General features: G+C 47.4%; 1 protein-coding gene across 2 annotated transcripts in view; it reads left to right on the top strand.

Moving 5' to 3' along the window:
• FLT1 (fms related receptor tyrosine kinase 1) overlaps positions 1-22,107 on the top strand; it is a 171,396-nt gene that overhangs the window by 127,193 nt on the left and 22,096 nt on the right. For both annotated transcript variants that reach the window (XM_059903324.1, XM_059903323.1), the window contains 5 exons: positions 4,128-4,234; positions 9,628-9,760; positions 14,432-14,536; positions 17,970-18,083; positions 19,525-19,613. In XM_059903324.1, coding sequence (XP_059759307.1) covers positions 4,128-4,234; positions 9,628-9,760; positions 14,432-14,536; positions 17,970-18,083; positions 19,525-19,613 — 548 coding nt within the window. The remainder of the gene's footprint in view (positions 1-4,127; positions 4,235-9,627; positions 9,761-14,431; positions 14,537-17,969; positions 18,084-19,524; positions 19,614-22,107) is intronic.

Below are 22,107 nucleotides of genomic sequence, written 5' to 3'. Positions count from 1 at the left end.
AAAGTAATAAGAAGGGAAAAAAAGGAAAAGGCGGGCGTTGGGGGGAGGCCTTCAAAGTAACAGCTCACGCTGGCTTTATCCATCTCCCCTGTAAGGTGCGGTGCTCTTGTCACTTCCACATTTTAGGGATGAGGAAGGTGGGGCACAGAGTCCTTGGCCTCAGACATAGCTGCTTGTAGGGTCACATAAAGACTTCCTTTTCTGCAGTTAAGGAAGGCCCTGGGGCCAGGGACCCTGGTCTTCTGCTTGGGGAGTTTCCCCAACTTCTTGGGAGGCACTACCCAGTTAAACTGCACGAGCTGAGCTGCCTGATTCTGCTGCCTGTTGACTCAAGTAGCCTGGTACCACTCAGAGCCACATGTCAGGGCTGGTGTGATGCTGCCACATCCCACAGCCCGGGCCCCATGCAGACAGAGCTGCCATCACTAGCAGAAAGGCCCAGGGCAGGACGGCAAGACACCGCCCAGCTGTCCAGACTCTAGACAAGGCGTACCATCTTCAGAAATCAGCCCTTCCTCTGTCTGGCACCTGCCCTTCCTATCCCAGCAGGGATGGGATGAAGCCTGGGAGGGTAACTGACATGGAATGTTCTGGACAGCCAGGTCAGCAACCTGAAATAAGAGGTACAAATACCTGACCTTTTCGAAACAGCCACTTCTTGTCATTATTCCGTATAAAGATACCCTTGGACCATGTCCTGGTGCTGGTCTCTCACACACATCAGACGGGAGGGACGTCCCTGAGATCCAGTGCTAACTCCTGTTATTGTCAAATCCCACCCACGTTCCACTGGCCTCCTTCGCCTGCCGTCTGCAGCTGGGCTCTTTCATGCACCGAGTTCATCAGCTGACACCAGCGAGGTGAAGCTGGGTGCAGTCCAGCCAGCGTGTGGATGTCTGACCTCTGAAAACACGTCCAAGAGCTGGATAGGAAGAATTGCTGCTGCCTTAAATCAATCTATAGCAGACTATCCTAATAGTTACTTTCCAAATAAAGATGGAGATCAAGTTATCAGACAAGATAGAGGTAGAGCCTAGATACTACATCTTACAAAATGAGTTTAGTTCTCAGTCAACAGTAATAGAACACGAAATAGACCTTTCCCTTCTAATTAACGTTCATCTTGAAGATGTTTTTGATAAGATGATTCCTTAAATGCCTAAGTGCACACAAACACATTTGCTCCCACTGCAAGGAATTCTGCCTGAGTAAGGACCGTGGAATTACTTCGGGGGGTCAACTTCCTGCCCCGGGGACTGCAGTGGGAAAGTTCCCACAACGAGAGGGGGCCTCTCCCAGGGCATTCCGTGCAGGAGGCCTCTGCAGAGGCTTTATGCAGACAGGGCCGTGTCTTAAGATGCTCTCAGCATCTCCAGGAGCCAAAGGCCCCTGTGCCCTGAGCAGGTCCCAATCAGTTTCTCGGTTCCACAAAACGTATTTGCAGCATAAGCAAAGAAGTGTGTGTATGTGTGAATACAGCAAGGCAACATTAAACCTCTTACTGCAGGGGAGGAAATCCAAACTCACAAACTTGCGTTTACAGTTTTCCCATCAAGACGACACACTGAAAGAAAAGGTGGTCATACTTTGAAACTTCTCAGTCTCAGGAGATTCAGGGGAAAAGTGACCACAAGATGCCAAAGCAGCAAATGAATCCAAATTCATTCACTCACTCAGCCAACACTTTCAGGATGCCTTCCTGCTACACGCCAGGCACTCTTCTCCACACCAGAGATGCAGCAGTGAACGAGAGGACCTACGTTCTACCGCTTCGCGCAGCGCTTTGAATACACCCGTCAGTTCATACCTGAACACCAGACTGTGAGCTCCATTCCATGCCCTTTCACTTACCACCGTACACCAGCACCCAGAACAGAGCCTGGGACACGGGTGATGTTCCGTATGTTTATCAGATGAATATACGTGAAAGGGAATTTGGCCCAGAACCCTTTGAACGCTTCGTGAAACTCTCTGGAGACAAAGCAAAGTATGATTTATCCACTTACTCACCCAGTTCGGTGAGTGGGGATAGAAAGATGAATAAGGTGTGACCTCAGCCCTGGGAAGCCTACATCCCGGTAGAGAAATGGCAAAGGCCAAAGCACAGAGGTGCAGAAGGGCTGGTCTATTTACGAAACTACAAGTATTTTGATGTAGAGCACGTGGGAGGGCAGCAGGAGACGAGGCTGAAGAAACAGGCAAGGTTGGGCAGAAAGGACCTAAGGGCTTGGGCTTCTATCCTGACGGGGCTGAGGGTGGGCAGCAGTGATGGAATTTAAGGAGTCCCAGGATGGAATCCATGATTTGGCAAGATCACACGGGCTGGAGCGGAGGAGAGACTGGGGACTCAAGGCTGGTTAGCAAGCTGATGCGGTCACTCAGGGGGACTTAGGGGGCCTTGACTTAGGTGGTGATCCCGCGGTAGGACAGGGGGTGACAATTTCATGGGCCGTGGAAGCAGAATAAGCAGGACTTGGGGATGGGCTGAAAAGAGAGAAAAAGCCAGATTCCCCTCTAGCCGTGGTGAGGACAATGGCCTCAGGAAGTGTAGGTACGCGGAGAAGAGAGAAGAGGGAAGTGGCTCGGGTTTTAGCTTGTGTATTTGCTACTGTTGAGGGCAGAGAACCTTCACTGGCTCCAGCTGCCCGCAGCACTGAGTTGAAACCACAGGGATACGCACAATTCTCTGTGGTCTGGTCCCGTCCCGCATCTCGCATTATACTCCGCCAGTGCCCTACTGTTGCCCGATTCTGGGCCTTCACACACATACCCTTCCCTCTGCCTGTAATGCCCTCCCCTGCCTTCATCCCTGTAGGTCAAAATCCATTTCAAATGTCACCTCTCCCAAAAGGCGTTAGTGTCCCTCATCTGCAAACTCTTTGTCCCTAGTTTCCTTGTATTTGCCTTGAGCCTCCTGGTTAGGTTGTGAGTGAGCTCCTGGAGAGTGACAGCAGCTTTCCCTCATTCACCTTCCCATCTCCTTGCCTGGGGCAGGACTCAACACGTCTTCCGTTGAGTTAAAACAAAGAGCCCACCAGATGAAACTGTCATCCATGAAATGGGGATATTCTTGCCCCTGCTTCATCGGACGCGTGTGAGGACTTCGCACGTAAGAAGTGCTCAATAAAAAGTATCATCACCCATGTCACCATTCTTCTTGTTTTTTTTTTTTTTTCTTTTCTTTTGGCCGGGCGGCGCAGCACGCAGGATCTTAGTTCCCCGACCAGGGATCGAATCCCCGCCCCGTGCAGTGGAAGCATGGAGTCCTAACCACTGGACCGCCAGGGAAGTCCCTCACCGTTTCTAAAAGGAAGAAGTTTCACTTGATCTTGGCCTAACTTAATACTAAGAACTCTGTCTCCTTTTAATGGAGTTCAAGGAAAGAAGCATCACTTTAGAGTTCCTGGGAAAGTGTCCACTGGAATCAAGAAGCAGGGAACCACTGTTCTGGCCCACTGGAGCATTCCTTTACAAAGCCCAAAGACTGTCCTCTCTGGAAGCTTCTCTAGGATACTTTGGGTCTTTTCTTTTTGGTCATGGAAAAGCAGTGCTCGGCTTTTGATCTGTGTGATTCTGGGAAATAAGGTGATTGGGAAGAACTGGCTCTAGCTGGTACCTCTGCTCAGCTCGGCCCTGCAAGCTGCCTGGAGAATTGTGACAGTCCTGGGGTTTTAGTTTTATTTTTAAAACCCACTTTGAAGAATTTTGTGAGTCCCCAGGGAGACTTCTTATGTCTTTTTTTTTTTCTTTTTCTTTAGAATTTCCTCTAAAACCCATTAGGGAGATCTCACATAGTCCAGATTTAGCGCTGTAATGAGGTTTTGTCCCTGCCTTAATTTTTTTTCCCCATTGTTAATTTCTCCTCTATTTCTGGGATGCTTTGCAAACTCAACAGCAAAATTTCTGGAAAGTCTTTTCATTTCCATGTAAGTTTATGATGATAATAGCATGGACCCTGCCTGATCGAGAAGGTAAGAGGCTCTGTCCTGGAAGCCGATTCCTGCGCCAGTCAGCCGACTGCATTCTGTGATGAAGCATTCCAGGTCACCGACCTTCTTCTGTCAAATCACAGACCCGGAGTTTGCGAGTTGCTGTTTAGCGCCCTCTTGGTGTTTTTATCTCCCCAGGAACCTCAGACAAGTCTAATCTGGAGCTGATCACTCTGACGTGTACCTGTGTGGCTGCAACCCTCTTCTGGCTCCTGTTAACTCTCTTTATCCGAAAACTGAAAAGGGTAAGAACGTTTCAGACGAACTTCTATGCTCCTTTTTGCATAATCTTCCCAAATGCCTAGCAGCGCCGCTGGTGTAGTGACATCATGCAAGGTTCCCCCCAAAATGCCTGCCTGATGTCCAGAGCAGGCACTGAACAGATGGCAGACCCTCTTCCTCCCCTCCTGTTCCTCCCTCTGACCTGGTGAACATGGCAAATGAATCATTAAAACGTCCCGTGGGACTTCCCTGTGGTCCAGCGGTTAAGACTCTGCACTTCCACTGTAGGGGGCGCGGGTTCGATCCCTGGTCGGGGAACTAAGATCCTGCATGCCGTACGGCCAAAAAAAAAAAAGTGTCTCAACCCTAACGTGGGGTGTTCAGAACAAAAGCTAGAGCAATGAACAGATGACTATTTCCCAGACACAGAAGGGACATTTTTGATATAAAATAAAGTCTTTCAATTAAATTCAACATGAGACCTGGGAAGCGTTCATGTTCTTAACCTCACTCTCTGCTAAGAACCAAAAGGGAAAAAGCAAAATAAAGGCCCACCTCTGTCTTATCTCTGCTGTTCCATACTCTTTGAGCCCCATGATAAAATTAAGTTCTTTAGAGTGTGAGGCTTAGGTAGGAATTCAGGACATCAGATTCCTATCATTAGGCCTGTAGCACAGTTTGCGTCTCTGAAGTTTAGCGGGGGAAAGAGCCAACCCTTACTCATTCATTCATGGCGCAAATATTTCCCGTGTGCCTGCTCGGGGCAGAGTGCCAGACCCTGTGTAGGGACCTCTGATAACAGTTCAGAGCAAATGCTACAAAGCCGACTAAACAACACATAAGGGAGCGGAAGTCTGCAGTCAGAGAGACAGCACACGTCTGGGGCTGGAGCAGGCAGAGGGGACCCAGTGAAGAGGAGAGACTGACCCGGGGAAGAGGTGGGGATGAGAGACAAGGGGGCGCAGGAAAGGAGAGGAGAGGCGGCAGGTGCTGCCCAGGCAGGGCCCTGTAAGCTGCGGGAAGGAACTCCGTCTGTGTTTTAGAAGCGAGAGGAAGCCTTGAAGGGGTGAGGTTAAGCAAAGGTGGGTGATTGTAAGGGTGAGAGATCTGTGTCTGGAAAGATGATTTCAGCTGTATGAGGAGAAAGGACCAGAGTGGGCAAGAGTGAATAGAGAAGAACCTAGCAGAAGACCTTGGTAGTCCAAGTCAGGAATGATGGTCACGGGACTTCCCTGGTGGCGCAGTGGTTGAGAATCCACCTGCCAAGGCAGGGGACATGGGTTCTAGCCCTGGTCCGGGAAGATCCCACGTGCCACGGAACAACTAAGCCCATGCGCCACAACTACTGAGCTTGCACTCTAGAGCCCATGAGCCACAACTACTGAAGCCCACATGCCACAACTACTGAGCCCACGTGCCACAACTATGGAAGCCCGTGTGCCTAGAGCCCGTGCTCCACAACAAGAGGAGCCACCACGATGAGAAGCACGCGCACCTCAACGAAGAGTAGCCCCCGCTCGCCGCAACTAGAGAAAGCCCACGCACAGCAACGAAGACCCAGTGCAGCCAAAAATAAATAAATAATTTAACTAAAACAAAAAAGAAAGAAATGATGGTCACTTAGTCTAAATGATTAGAGTCAAGAGATATTTGGGAGATAAAATCAACAGGACTTGGAAGGTATCAAGGAGGCCTCCTCAATTTCTACAGATGTATTAGCCCTTATTAGAAAGCTTTTTTTTTTTTTTTTTTTTTTGGCTGCACCACAGGGCATGTGGGATCCTAGTTCCCTGACCAGCGATTGAACCCACGCCTCCCGCAGTGGAAGTGCGGAGTCCCAACCACTGGACCACCAGGGAAGTCCCTATTAGCCCTTATTAATGTGCCAGGTCTTTGTGGCACCTTGTGGGACGTTCGTTATGTTGTATCTCAGTTAATCCTTTAAAAAACACAAAGATGTAAATATATTATTATTCCCATTTTATAGAGAGGGAAACTGAGGCTTAGAAAGGTAAAGTAACTTGCCCAAAGTCACTAAGCTAGTTAGAGTCAGAGCTGAGTTTTGACCCAGGTTGTTTGACCTTAGACTTGCTATTCAGAACCAGGAAGGTGTACTTTACAGTGTTGGTATGTGGGATGGCAGCCCTCCTCCACGGTGAGTAAGTAACATCAGGCTTTTGTTGTACGGAGTGATTGGCTTTGAGACGTGACAATGAAGGCCACTGCTTTCGAAGGAAAGGAAAGTTAAACAATGGGGTTTTGAAAGGGGAGATACATCATATAGGGAAACAGAGCTAACAAAAGCAAAACTTGCCAAATCTGTAAGGGAGGTACAAAGACTACAGAGTTCAAAGGAGGAGAGGGGGAGAAAAACTTCTGAGAAAGCCCAGCTTAGAGGCAGACTTTGAAGGCTGTGGCTGGAAGAAAAGCAGCAGAAAGACACAGCCCACCTGAACTCCTGCCCACTCCCCAGGTTAGGGAAGGAGTCTGGTTACCTTGCATAGAGGAGCCTAATGGAAATAAAACTGGAAAGGCAAACTGGGACTAAATTGAAGAGGTCCTTTGTATTTCTAAAAATTTAGGAAATTTTAATGTCAATAAAAGGATGAGAGCAAGAAAGTATCATATCAGTAACCGGATGCCTATAGAATTTGAGAAGTAATTGGTTGTAGGAGGTGAGGAGGAGCAAGGTGTCAGGAATTACTTCCAGACGATTTCTCCAACCTCAGAGTAAATCCTCACTGATAAGGGCTGGATTTTCTTTTTTTTTTTTTTTATAAATTTATTTTTTTTTTTGGCTGCGTTGGGTCTTCGTTGCAATGTGCGTGCTTCTCGTTGCAGTGGCTTCTCTTGTTGCGGAGCACAGGCTCTAGGCATGCAGGCTTCAGTAGTTGTGGCACACAGGCTCAGTAGTTGTGGCGCATGGGCTCAGTAGTTGTGGCTCACAGGCTCAGTTGCTCCGCGGCATGTAGGATCTTCCCGGACCAGGGCTCGAACCCGTGTCCCCTGCCTTGACAGGCGGATTCTTAACCACTGCGCCACCAGGGAAGCCCTGTATTTTCTCTTTTTATCCTCACCCTGCATAGGCCAGTGTTACAACTAAAGCTAACATTTATTCATACTTCCTATACTCCAGGCCATACTTGCTTTACGTGGACTATTTCATTTGCTATTCACAGCAACCCTATGAGATAAGTACCATTATCATCACTATTTTACAGACAAGGAAACTAGCCTTAAAAAGGTTAAGCACCTTCCCCAAGGTTATATGCTGGTCCGATTCCAATCCAGGCTGTCAAATTCAGAACCTGGGCTCTGAAGCGCCTGGCGGTGCAATTTCCACGCCAAGCACCTAGTGGCTGCTCGGTGTTAATGTCAATTGAAGGAATAAATATTTGTCAACCAAGATTCTACTTTCATACTCGTCTCAAAGCCCTTCCTCTGAAGGCCTGTTGGGTGTTGCCTCTCGTCCGCCTTATTGAGATGAAGCACAGATTCCACAGGTGCCCTGTGGGAAGACCGCCTTCACGGGCAGCTCCCTCGCCTCGGTCACCCCTGCCCACCTTCCCTCACTCCCTGCAGGACCCAGGCTGTCCCTGGCTGGACTCCAGCTCTTCCCGTGCTCTTGGAAGACTGGAGACCGTTTCTCATGGCCGTGGCTACAGCAGACACTGAAAGCTCGAGTCATAAAACCTCTTCCAGCAGTGAGCACTAATGAACACCCAGCACTCCAGCGTAGGAACTGATATTCCTCTCTGGCCGCACAGGCTCGCACGAGTGTCTGACAGGCTGGGGCCCTCCAGTCTAACACCACTGGCAATCGCAGTTCGTGACAAACGTGCTCCCTATCTTTCTCCATTTTCCACTCTTCGTGGAGGCCAGGCAAATCTTCCTGCCTTGAGCTATCTGTCACACATTTTAGTGATAATTTTTGTGAGAAAGAGACAGATTGCAAGTGATGGATGAGGTGAGCTGTGACAGCCCAGAACGGGGTGAGTCAGGGCCGAAGAATGTGGGCGGGTGTGAAATCGGGTGGATGGAGAGGTTCATCTTCTCTACTGAACTCTGATCCTGTTTAGGGAAGTGCTCTGAAAGGAAGGGCCTGAAACCCATTTAAGTGAAGTGTACATAACTTCTAGGCAAGAGTTATCAAAACCGAGCACATATAGGCAAACATACTTCCCATCTGTCCTGCCCACAGAAATGCAGTCAATTCTACAATTAATTAACATTAACAAGGCATCACCCCTTAATGTGAACCTAAGACACTAAATGTAAAACCAGTTACGTATGATCTGAAATAAAGGGTGTTTTCTGGGCTTAACTTACATTACCAAGATAAAACAAGCACTAGAAGGTAGATGCCACCTTATTTATTTGACCAGTGGCCAAAAGAACTTGGGATGTGACTGTGTGTAAGTCTTACCCCTTGGCCTTTGAAGTAATCAACTTCTATTTCTTATTGAAGATAAATCTTTTTTTTTTTCCTTTTTGTACATTTTTCCTTTTTAAAATTTTTATCTTTTTCCTGCTTCTGAGAGTCACAGTAATGTATGGTAAACATGAACTTGCAATATATGGAATAAGTCTGCATTTTGCATGAATTTTAATATAAATACTCAAATTCAAACTGAACAGTTTGGATGAATCCAATGCATCTGAACAGGGACTCACAAAATTTTGGTCACCAGGAAACTTGTGTTGCCTACTTGTCGGTGGATTCCTTGATTTTATTCTTTCAGAAGTGCTGACTTTTCAGTGTTTGTTAAGTGCTGAGCTCAGAACGCTTTTTCTTAAACTCCGCCAGGAAAATCTTATACTAATATCTCACTATAGTCTTTTCAGGTTGCTGCAGCAACTAAGGGGCCAGGCCTTCTGAGTATATTTAAAACACTTCACGTGAAATGTGCCTCTCAACCATCCCAGGGATCCTGGGTTTACTTTGCCACCTCTGGCCTTTCTTGCAAATGTAGAAAAGCCACAGTCATGGACCCCACCGTTGACTCATCTGTCATGTGTATTCCTGCGTGTGGAGAATGGTCATGGAAAGTTATTTTTAGTCACAGTTTGGAATGATTTTATTAAAATGCCTTGCATTTTTCCAGAGGACTATTGCTTGTTTAAGAACAAGCAATAAGATCACAGCAGAACCTGAGTGCATTTGGTCTGAGACAGGACGGTGGGGCGGGTGCCGCAGAAATGTATTGCGGGAATAGTGAGGGGTTGCTTGATGAAAATTGCACGCCCACGTGTGATGTGTCTACGTGTGGGCGGAGGGCCCTTCCTGTTCCCCACCACGTGGTTTCAACCCAACGAACCAAAATAGCAGCCGATGTTGCCAAGTGTTGTTTCTTGGATATCTGGGTTTTTAAAGTTGTTTCCTTCTTGGTGACGTTGAGATCTCTTTATTTCTCAGTCTTCTTCCGAGATTAAAACTGACTACCTATCGATTATCGTGGACCCAGATGAAGTTCCCCTGGATGAGCAGTGCGAACGGCTCCCTTACGATGCCAGCAAGTGGGAGTTTGCCCGGGAGAGACTTAAACTGGGTAAAGTATTTGTTCCGCAGATTCCTAAACCCATAACCGAGCACCTACTACTTGCAAAGCACTGCGCTTTGAGGGACACAGAAGTCAACTGGACTCGGGAGTCTACCCTCCAGCTGCTCACAAACCAGCAAGGGAGATGGACACAGAGGTAAAGAATTCTCTAGAATCCTAGGACAGAAGGTCAAGGGGACAAGGCAGCACCTGTTAATTCTTTCAACAATTATTAAGCACCTTCTCCGAGCAGCAGATGCTCGTCTAGGTGCTGGGGATGTAAAGGTGCATTGAGTCTGTCCCCTCGCAGGGAGAAGGACACAGCTGTAAAAGCCGATAAGTGGAGGAGAAGGGGAGAGCTTAGTTCCAGCAGAGTCTTACAAGTACAGACACTCTTAAATAACGAAATTTTTGTGGATGAGAAATCGGTGACGTAGAACACAATTCAGGATGAGGAGGTGCAGTAAAACCAAATAGATGGTGAGAGAGTTTGTGCTCTGCAAGCCTGAGGACCAAAACCCCCTCTGCACGAATCTATAAATTACATGCTTTGAATTTCCCTGGGTGTTTGAAATGTCCACACAGAGAAAAAAGCCCCTGGGGGTCATTTACGTGTCATTTATGAAGAGGGAGGATTGCTGTTTTCTAGGTAACAGGGACGCTGTAAACACTGGGCCAACGTGCTTTCTCTCCAGCTTACCCCCAAGCTCCTCCAGCTCAGACAGCACAATGCAAATTAGCCTCCAGCCCACGGTGCTACAGAACAACAGGAGCCTCGGACACTCTTGCCCAGATATTTGGACGGTGGCTTCTGAAGGTTTTCCACTCTCTCCTATGTGTGCCAGAATCATTAATATTTGGAACGAAGAAAAGAGATCACGGAGCCAGCGGAGCTTGTTGCCCGAAGAACCTGTTGTTCCAATTCACTCGCATGGCCCCCCTCCTCCACATGCAGACCATATTGGGGTAGGGGTGTGAGGGGACAGAGAGGGAGAAATGGCTTTTCTTGTCGTTCTCCTGGGCCTTGAAATGATTCCACTTACATTTCTCCCTCCATGAGAAAGAAGACTTGGCCCCAGGAGTGCCTGCTGTTTGGCTTGGGGAAGAAAATCAGAAATCAGTAAAAAGGCTGGAGAGACAGGCGAAAGCCAGCAATGGCTGCCGACGGGGTGGGGGGTGTGGAAATCAACTAAATTTAGAGTAGTTCAGGGCAGGTGGCACACAAGATGAGTTCCTTCTGCAAGTCTAAATTATATGGCAGCTGGCCCAGCCCACCCCGCCAGTGACCTTGGCAGGGAACATGGGATAGTTTTCCCACAACCGTAAGCCATTCTCGGGCCACACTGCTTTCCAGAGTTATTAGTCACAAGCAGACATGCGTCTTTCCGTATAGGAAACGCGAGCTTTCTGTCCCATTTCTTCATTCCTTGGCCTAGTACCATTGTGATCCTTGATGGCACATCAAAGGAGAATGCAAACCCTTCTACCAGAATTCCCCTGGGGCTCTGTGAGTTTAGAGAATCCCATTTCAGAAGAGTCTCCTTGCTGAAGATCTTTTGGTTCTTTTCCTTCCCGGAGCTGCCAGATGCTATGATTCGGCTAATGTACATGTGAGTGTCTTTGACGGATGAGGGTAAGTGGGTCAAATCATCTAACTCTGCCCTTCAATGCAGTGTGGCTGCAAGGGCCAGAGGCGTCCTTGTCCTACTCTATGGCCCAAGATTTATTTGGCTTAAAAAACAAATACATGACAGAAAGTAATCTGAAGTAACGTCTGGCAACTGAAAGTAATCAAAATTATGTCTGGATGGATGAAGAGGAAAAGCTGGTTTGATGGGCAGAGTTACAGCGAGTTACAAACGTAGAGAAATACACAGACCGAACGGCTTCTGATTTCAGCTGAGTGTACTCCGGGTTACGACTCGCAGCCCTGGCGACAGAAGTCAGAATTGATAGCACCTGATAGACAGAGTGAGCGTTTGGGTCAAAGGTGTTGCTACCATTGACATTCCTGAAATCCAGAACGAAAAAAAAAAACCTGTTTTGTTAGAGATGCCTCCTCACTCCACCTGGGCGAGAATTCCGCTTCTATGCATTTATCACAGAAGTTGGGATAATGCCTGACAATGCATCTTCCCATTGGAAAATAAAGTCAGGATTACCTAACATGGGAAACCACACATGGAGTGTGGAGTTTGGCAAGTGGATGGTGCTGCCTAGTGTCAGATGAGCCCTGGATGCCCAAGAGGGACTCAGCCCCGGGCTGGCCTGCACTCTCCCCACCGTGTCCCAGGGACCCTGGCCAGTCACTCTCGGAGGAGATTCCAATATCCTCTCGTGGTATGACAATGACCTAGCGCTTTTCCAAGCTAGTGGCATTTAGGTGACACCAAGGAGGATTTTAAGGGAAAAGAAGGATCAGGCAAGATCGAGTCCGGTGTGATGGGGCTCCCCTGACCCTGGAACTGCAGATCTGCCAAAGGATCGCAACTGCGCCAGGTGATTAAAGAGCCCGTAACAGCTTCTGGCCGTGCTCGAGGCGGCAGTCAGCTTCCAAGAGAATGAATGAAAAGACAGGGAAGTCTAGTGAGTACGAGCGCCTTCTCACTGGTCAAAGCAAAGTCCCCAAACACTTGTCAAAATGAAGTGTTTTGTGTGATGGCTAAGAAGGGAATGCACGGGGGCTGAAGCTGTGGAAAGGAAAAGGACGTCGCCTGCCCCAAGCGAGGAGTCTGCAGACTCCGTGGACAGCTGTCCCAAGACAGAGATACCCTTCATCTGTCTCAGACTCAGGACACTTTTCACATTAGAGGGTAGAAGGCAATGCAGAAGAAAAGGTGTTCTTTTACCCTACAAAAGCAAGGGATAAGCTTCTAACCAAAGTGCACCTATTTTTACAATCTGGAGAAGGTATCTGCCAGTGTTCTTTCCATACGTGATTTCAGGGTCCACCGGAGGCTCTTTCATTTAAACGAGAACTCCTGACTTTGCTATTTCTTGGATGCTTTTATCTGAAGAAGGGAGCAGGGACTCTCCCCCGTCCATGGAGCATGCTCTGGGAGGATGACCTGATCAGCCACGACAGGTGCACATCTGACCAGGGGAAGCATGTCGTTTCACTAGTGTCTCCTCCTAACGCAGAGCGCGTCCCCGTGAGACCCAGGCGGGGAGACGCCGCTGACGTCACTGGGGACGGAGCTCTTTCCACCTCCTCACTGGACGTGACCTCGGGTGGGTGGTGGGTGGGAGTTGCGCATAGAAGTATAAAGCTTCTAGTAGGATGAGGAGGCAGGAAAGCTTCATTACCAATTTTCTAGGAATCTTAAAACACAAACAACAAACTGTGTCCTTTGGGGGAAGGGATTGGCGCATGAGGAAGATAGGAAAGAAGGAAGGAAGGAAAGTTGGCTCACTGAAGGCGCATTATCAGAACAGTCTGAGGAAGAGGACTTGGCTGGAACTGGAGGCTCTGTGTGGAAGTCGCCCTCTCCCTACCAGGACTGACTTTTGACCAGAGGCATCTTGTTGGCTTTCCAACACCCCCCCGCCACCTGCCGCCAGAAGAACCAAAAAAAGGCGACTTCTTAGGCTCACTCTTTCTTCTGCCGTATCATGCTTGAGTGTACAGTTTCTCTAGGTTGTGCTCAGCAACCTGTTTCCTGGCAGAGGAGAGGGAAGCCCTGATGGAAAAGGCGGCTGAGGCGTTTTGGGGGCGGGGGTGGTCCCTCCTCATCTCTGTGCGCCGTTCAGGTGCGCATCTCACGGGCCCCTCTGCTTACCCAGGATTGTATGAGACTTGCTGCTGGCATCTCACCAATTCCCAAATGAGACTCTTCATTCTGCCCTAACACACAGGGGACCCAGATGCACCAGGCACCAGGCCAAGTTCTGGGAAGACTCAGACATGGTCATTGCCCCTTTGAGTGAAGTTGTCTCATTCAAGGGTGAGGGAAAAAAAAAAAAAAGTGTTTAACAGTCATTACGACATAACATACAGGGTACCGTGAGTGAAACCTCACTCTGTTATTGCATTTGGCAACCATCTCTCTGTGGTTGAAACAAATTACTACCAGTGGTTGATAGGCCCATGTTTTGAACCATGAAGATTTATAATCATCATGTAAAGACACGTTGGAAATACTGGGAATATCTTGCCTGGCAAGGAAGTCTGAGAAACGACTTTATTTTTTGGTAGCTGTGAAGCATCATTGTAACCAACAGCAGTAACCCCCCTTCTTCTCAGTTTCCTCCCTTTGCTGAAAACAGATCAGAAGAAATAAGCTCAAGTGGCAAGAAAAGGGGCTTAGGTTAAACATAGGGAAATTTTTGTGGTAATAATGTTATTAAACAATGGAAAACACCACTCAGGATGTCGTAGCCTCTCCCCACAAGAAGGACTTTGTAAAAGAGGAAACTGGCCATCCACCTGCACCAAATGCCTTCTAGGGGCCTAGCCTAGCTGTGAAGGATGAGGGCAACGCAGAAACACAATAAAGAGTTGAAAGGAAGATACCCCAGAAATGTGTCCTGACCCTTTTGGGGTCAGTTCATTGGAGATTCCATTCAGAGCTACATGCCACACATACACACACACAGGGAAAAGACCCTTTCTTCCTGAAAAAAGACTTAAACTCACCCTGCTGGCTTGGCAAACAAACCAACATCTTCTTTTCATTGTAGGCAAATCACTTGGAAGAGGGGCTTTTGGAAAAGTGGTCCAAGCATCTGCCTTTGGCATTAAGAAATCACCTACATGCCGGACGGTGGCTGTAAAAATGCTGAAAGGTATGGATGGTGTAAGTTTGGCTTTCAGCTCACCCATTACGTTCCCTAAATGCTGGCACAAGTTGGGTGTGGCCTAGGAACAGACAGAAGCCATTTCTGCTCTGGCCACAAAACTTGCTTCTGCTGGAAGCCCCTTGACCTCTGGAGCTTTAGATGAGACCAGCAAGAGCTCAGAATAAACCTTGTAAGGGAAACAGTCCAGCATTATCCACGGGAAAGTGATTTCCATCTCCTCAGAGATCTTTCTCCTACCACATCTCAGATTCTTCTAGACTACCAGGGACTTAAGCCCACAGGAACCACAGGTACGAAGTTTTGGAATGATCCACTATGGCGTTATGATGGCAACTTAGCTGTACATCATAAATCTCAAAGGCTTAGCTGGGGCTGGACCTCACTGTAAAGTAAGAATATGAAGCTAGTACAGTTCAGTTGGTCAGAACTTCAGGCTATTTTGTAGTGTCAAGTCCCACCCATTAAACATTTCCTCTCTAGAAATCAAAACAAAACAAAACCGAAAACAACAAACTATCTTCCTATGTTGAAGATACTATCACCCTGTGAAGCACACAGTGATTTATGACCAGCACCCTAAGACAGAGTGAAAACGAAAAATCACTGAAAGTCACGTCAACCAAACATCTCCAAGACTCATAGGTCCTTTAAAGCGTAGAAAATACTTCACTGTGATGAAATTGTCGTGTTACTTCAATGCATTTTAAGCTTCCCAAACCAAAAAGAAACAGGACTGAAAACCCAATGGGCAATTTTCAGCTTTCCAAAGTCTCTAAGATATTGCCAGGGGATTTTGAGGCATAGAAAGCTATGCGCCCAACCAAGCAGGTAGCTGGCAAAGGCTCCAGCAGAAAGGCCCATGTGCTGAGGGAGACTTCAAAGCCTTCATTTTCATCCAGCAGCGACACTGTCATTGAAAAAGTCCCATGTAATAATATTTTTCCACTTCAAAAGGCTGTTGAGCGAAGGCTCTGATAAAACTCTGCAACGAACCTCACAGTTCCACTCTGAAAGTAGCCAGGAAAAGAGCTTTGCATCCACAAAGCAGGCCTTGTTCAAGGTGAGCTACCCAGATGATGGTGGGCATCTCTGTGAGAATACCCATAGTCCAGCACCCCCCCCATACCCCACTCCCACCCAGATTCTAAAGAGGAGAGGCATCAACGTGTCTTCTATGTGAGAAAGCACCAGACTAGGTACTTTACTTTAGTAGCTTGGACCGCATGAATTTGCCACTTTTCTTATTTTTCTCTCTACAGCCTTTGTGAGGTAGATATTATTATCCCAACTTGCAGATGAAGAAACATGGCCCAGAAAGGTTAAACAGCCTCTGCAAGGCCACAGAGCTCAGCAGTGCAAAAGTAAGGGTTTAGGTGCAAGGCTCTTCCCCCCCGCCCCCCCCACACCTCAGTGCTACAGAAGGGCTGCAGAGGCCCAGCCTCCTAGAAATGATCCATTGCTCCAAAATCCTGAAAATGATCCTGGCCTGGGTTCTGGAGGCAAGCTAGTATATCCAGCCTTGAGATAAGTTGAAACTAAATCTGGAAGCATCTGTTTCCTCAGCTAATTTTGTCTCCCTGCTTACTACCACACATCATCTCTAGGAGAGGCAAGTCAGCTGCCCATGCTTGTCTACTGTGGGTCCAAGATAACCCAATGCCCCTGCCTATAAATGGAACAATCTGAGCAAAAGAACCTGGTTTTCCCTCTGTGCTAAAGGGGCATCAATGCGTGGAGGGATGAATTTGAGGGGGAAATTCTGACTGGCAATTTTTTTTTTAAAGTGCCAGATAATGTGTTCTATGCAATACAGAAAAAGGGTGTGTAGTATCTGTATAAATGCTTATCTTTTTTTTTTTTTTTAAGCCATCAGCCTTGATTGAAAAAGACTGCCAAATCACCCACTATATAACATTCCTAAAAAACTATTTTCATTCAAGCTTTCTTGTTTAAACTGGTTGGCCATCTGTTTCTAGGAGAAACTGGAAAGGCAGAATGTCAAACAAAGGCCATGAGTTAGAAGCTCTTTCAAAGTGCCCTTGAGCAAAACCTTTAACCTTTTTGGGCCTTAAGCCCATGTCTGAAATGAGAAGAATAATCATGCTGTTTATTTGTCTAACAAATATTTGTTGAGCATCTACTGTGAGCCAATCCGAATCCCACTGGGAGGCTTCTAGAGTTTATCTGGTTATTATTAAAAAATGATTTGTGCTTATGAAATACCATGTTGGTATCTACCACAATGTGAAATGCACATCCTTCGCATGCACAAATGCAACGTGAAATGCACGACCCACTTTCAGGACTGTCCTGCAGAAATACTTGCACATGGGTACAAAGATCACAGGCTGTTTATTCCAGCATATGTGTAATGGCAAAAACAAAAACAAAACAAAACTGTAGACAGTCTAAATGTCAGGAATGCCATTAATCAATTTAAAAGAATGGGGAAAGTCTATGACATTTAAAAGGGGGGAAAAGCAAATTATATATATCAAATTTGCTTTTATCTTTTTATATATGATCCCATTTATGGAAACAAAAAAGACCTTTGATTGGGTACATATATTTATAAATGCACAGAAAAAGCTCTGAAACTCCAAATGATTAACAATGGTTACTGCTAAAAAGATGAGTGAGTTGGGGTGGCTTCCACTTTTCACTCTATAAACATCATATTGTTGAAATAGTTTACAGCAAGCTCATATGACTTTTTTTTTTTTTTTTACTTGTAAACATAATTAAAAAATTTTAAATGCCTTAGAAGTTAACCAATAAGAACAAACAGACAAGACAAACTTAATTTAGGCTTTAGACTCTGCTAATTCTTAGATTGACATTGTTTATCTCTGAGAATGAAGTTGAAGTCAGATGCTTATGGACCCTCATGACTTGAGATAACCCTGCAGACTCCGGAGAGGAAAAGGTTATAGGGAGAAAATAACACATGGCAAAGATGTTTACAGAAGTGGCCATTCTGCCCTTGCAGGCCCCTTTGTGCTCCTCCTTTGTAACTTCTCAAAGCAGGGCAAGTGAGAAAAAGAGGTGAGGTGTGGGATCATCCCCCGCCTGGAAAGTTCTTGCTGGGCCTGGTTCTGACGCAAGGAAGCCTTTGGAAGGCGCTCTCCCCGGGTGCCCAGCTCCGAGTCAGCACGTTACTGAACAGGACGAGGTCCACCAAAAGGAAACGTCCAGTGACTAACCCCACCACCACTCTGCACCTCACTGTAACCAAGAGCACGTTGGCTCAAGAGGGTGGGAGGACTGAATCCAGGCTGGAGGCTGGCCCTTCCGCAGACTGTGGGGAAGCCAATGCAGTAAGGGCTGAGCGCTGCCAAACACAGGGGGCAGGAGGGCCGCCCCAGAGGAAAAAGCCCCATTGTCCTGTCGCCTTGACTCTCCCTTGCTGCTCACACAGAGGGGGCCACAGCCAGTGAGTACAAGGCTCTGATGACCGAGCTCAAGATCTTGACCCACATCGGCCACCACCTGAATGTCGTCAACCTGCTGGGAGCCTGCACCAAGCAAGGAGGTAAAGGGGAAGGGAGGGCCTGCCCCTCTCCCGGTTCACACGCCCTGGGCGAGTTCTCTGTCCCACGGCCCTTCTTCCCACACTGCGCCTCCCGCCTCCTGGCACATGGCCTGGCAACGGTCCAGAGGAAGCAGCCTGTCCGTGGATGGAAGGTGCTCCCATCCTGGAAGTGGCTTGCCTGCACACTTGGCTTAAAGGTTCTGAACAGAAGGACTCCCTTAGAGACCTCCTTCCACAGGCTCGAGGTCAAGGGCAGGGCGTTTTTCTCAGGATGACTTGGGAGGAGTGCGACCGGAGCCAAGGTAAATGCACAGAAGGTTAGCATTCCCTTGAAGCTTCATCCAGAGGAAGGAATCACTCCTGGCAGGATCCCAGGAGGAGGTGGGGTGCGGACGCGGCCTTCGGACAGGCCGTACCGAGAGGGCCAAGTGCAGGGACATGGTGTGTTATGACTGAGGAGTCGCAGACCTTTCCATCCTCCCCTAGGGCACCTTTAGTGCTCCCAGCATGCCCCAGGACAGGGCCCACGTGCAGAAGCCTCTCTGGGGCCACTTCTGCTCTGACCCAGAAACGGAAGTTATTCTTCCCCCTGTGGGCCTAGAGCCCAGTGGGTGAGCGGTGGGGATGGCACCTTCGGGGAGCCCAGAGGACCCGCAGTGCAGCTCGGGGGTTTCCTTTCCAACCCTCTTGCCTCTTTTGACTAGGGGTCGGCAAACGATGGCCAGTCAGCCTGGGAGCTTACTTTGACCGTTTTTAGTAGTTGGCGGGGGGGGAAAAAAAAAGAGGAATATTTTGTGACATGGGAAAACGATAGGCAACCCAAATTTGTGCGTTCCTAAAGTTGGATTGGAGCGCGGTCACTCATTTGGTTGTACTGTCGTCTACAGGTGCTTTCCGGTTACAAAGGCAGAGCTGAGTAGTTGTGTGGCCTACAAGCCTAAAATAGTTACCGTCTCTTCCCATTATGAGTTTGCCGATCCCCGCTTTAGACCTTACAAGCCCTGGGGCAACCTCCGTGCAGATACCCCCAGGTGGCCATGCAGCTGGGGGGTCAGGTCAGACAGGACCTGGGAGGTAGGGGCTGGTGTGACAGTGTCCTGAGGCCAAGGGGCCAAGAGGGTGGCCGGCAGTTACAGGCAGAGCCCTGACCTTGGCCCTTCCCCTCCCCCTCCCCCCAGTTCTTTCTCTCCTACTCTTTTTTTTTCTGCTTCTTCTCCAGTCCGACCCCCGACCAATTGTCTCCTTTTCCTTTTGTATTTTTTTGTAAACTCCTTCTCAGGTCCAGTTGAAAAAAAAAACCAAAACTCTCTCACCCCCAAGTTGCATCCCCCAGACCCCGCTAATATAAAAACAAGTTGGTTTGCGGTTTCTCAGGCCCGCTGATGGCTGGCAGATGGCTGGCTGGCTTGGTGTGGTTGAGCATGTGTTGTTTTGGCTGCAGGGCCTCTGATGGTGATCGTTGAATATTGCAAACACGGAAATCTATCCAACTATCTCAAGAGCAAACGGGCCTTATTCTTTCTCAACAAGGTAAGGAACTTAGGGGTTGGAGGTTTTTCAAGACAGCAGTGAGTTTCCATTTAGGCTGTAGCAGCATAAAGCAAGAGAATATATTTTTCCATTGCCAACTAAAGAATGTCACTAGCCATCCGTCCAGCTCTGCAAGGACTGAGTCATGAGCCACTGCAGTCGCTGACCTTTAACACACCCTGAAAGGAGTTCAGGGCGGAGATCAGGAATGAGGCGCTCTGTGCTCTGGGAAAACTAGCAGAACAGGCCTTCAGATAGTTACATATTTTCAGGAGAAAAAAAATTTTTTTTTTTTTTCTTTTGGAACCTGGATTCTTGCATCTTCTCATACTTAGAAAAGCCCCGAAACCATTAACTAAGATGCCTGTTCTGCATAATTAGCAGCAACCTTCTGCCAAGATGTGTGCTTGGATGCACGTCCCCTCTTCACCAAAATCACGTATATGCTGACCTCCCCCCCACCGCTTCAGAGCAGTTTCTCAGAGCTCTCTGAGAGGCTGCTCCCGGGCTACAGTCCTCAGAAAGACACTGAATAAACCCAACTCACAGCTTCTACGTTGTGCATTTTTTTCAGTCGATACCATTAATGACTGAGCTTAAAACACAATCTCTGCTTTTTTCCTTTAAAAACATTTTTTTTCTTTCCACGCTAATATATCACACTCTTTTTGGGGTGAGCACAGAGAATCTTCGAGCCCACTGTAGGCAGTGATAATTAGAGATTAAAATTTACCAGCCATCTTCCTAAATATCAAATCATCTTGATAAATTTCTCTCTGTCTCTTTCTCTCTCCATAGATACTCAGACATGCACAAATCACTTAGTCACTCATTTCTTAAAAGATGATGGCAAGTATAATTGTTTCCATTTATTAGATTAGAGAAAATAAGGACTCAGTCAACTGAGAGACTTTATAGTCAACAACAGTGATGGGGCCAGAGAAATCGTTTTCTTCCCTCCCTACTGCCTTTTCTCCCACTTCCCCACACCTTCACCACCCATGTCACCCCTATACACATACTGAACCAGCCTTACCCACTAAAATAAAGCTATATAATAAAAGGAACACAAGGGTCCAAGTCCTGAAGGCAAACAAAGTTCAAAAGGGATTACTGAGTGAAGGAGAGTTTAATAAACCTTTGCCAATGTGACCTATTTCACCAGTGTTGTGTCCTTCTCTGGACTAGAGAAGCCCACGAGACAATGATTTGACATTATTAACCTGTAATCAGCAGTGTAGGTGATGAATCCATGTAGCATGGTGGTTTAAGCACTCAGACTCCAGGATCAGACTTCCTGGGTTTAAATCCTGTCTCTACCACTCAAGAAATCTGGGACCTTGGGCAAGTTACTCAGTCTCTCTAAGTTTCAGTTTCCTCATTTATTAAATGGAGATAATAATAGAACCCAACTGACAGAATTGTTGAATCAAATTCCGTTCATCACTCCATAAATGTTAATTATCATCATCATCATTGATCCACCGAGATAGAAAGATTGGGTGAGTCTAACTTAATGCCACTGATCTATATGATCTGTATGACGGATAAGGTATGCGACCCCCAAGAATGATGCCTATCTCTGTCAAGCGAGTGAGATTCTCATGTGGCACACAAAGAAGACCCACCGGACAGCTGGCCCATTCTCTCAGCCTCTGATCCAACCAGAGACACAGGTTTTCTACCAGACTGGCAACATGTACGCAAGAACATACTTTCCCAATTTTAAACCATGCCCTCTAATAATGAGAATCTTGAAGCTGAAAGGGATCTTTGTGATCAGCTAGCCTACACGCTCACATTACAGATGTGCCCAGAAAAGTCAAGTGACTGGCCTTAAGGACACACAAGGCAAGAGGTGAAGTCGAGGAGAAAACCCAGCTCTCTTAACTCCCCTTCAATGCTTTTTCTATGCACTGCACTGGGTAAAGAGGGGAAAAAACATAAGAAAAAGTGGAGAGTGGTGCCCTGGGCGGAGAGCAGGACAAATTCTCCTCAGTCCTGAAATCCTGGGCTGGCTTCAGGAAGAACTAATCCAGCAAGAATACCCCAGGGACCCGGGCAGGATGGAACGTTTGGGTTCGTGCGTCCTTTGTTTGAAGAGCTTGCTTCCTTCTCTGGCTATATTTAATGATTCACCTCCCTGTTGGTGGAGCTTAGTGTTTTCGTGGAAAACACATGGCTGTATTTCATATTTGGAACCTAAAGGAAAAACCAAATGGCTAAACAGAAATGGGATATTTCATTTTCCAAGTAAATTCACTAGGACCTTTAAATATTATTTGTAATAAATTCACTGTATTCTGTCAGAGTCCCAAAAAGTTCAGTAAATCAACATTTACCAGAAATGGTTACCAATAAGCAAAACTAAATATACCGTTGATTGGGAGTCAGGGAGGGGGTGAAGGAGTCTGAGTTACGGTCCTTGGAGTCACGCCAAGGACTCGAGCCCTTTTCACCCCAGCATCTTTGCCAGCCCCCTTCCGCTGCCGCC

The sequence above is a fragment of the Balaenoptera ricei genome, chromosome 18, assembly GCF_028023285.1.
Source record: "Balaenoptera ricei isolate mBalRic1 chromosome 18, mBalRic1.hap2, whole genome shotgun sequence".
Lineage (NCBI taxonomy): Eukaryota > Metazoa > Chordata > Mammalia > Artiodactyla > Balaenopteridae > Balaenoptera > Balaenoptera ricei.
The sequence above is the reverse complement of the archived record's forward strand: the minus strand, read 5'-3'. Positions and strand labels throughout refer to the sequence as shown.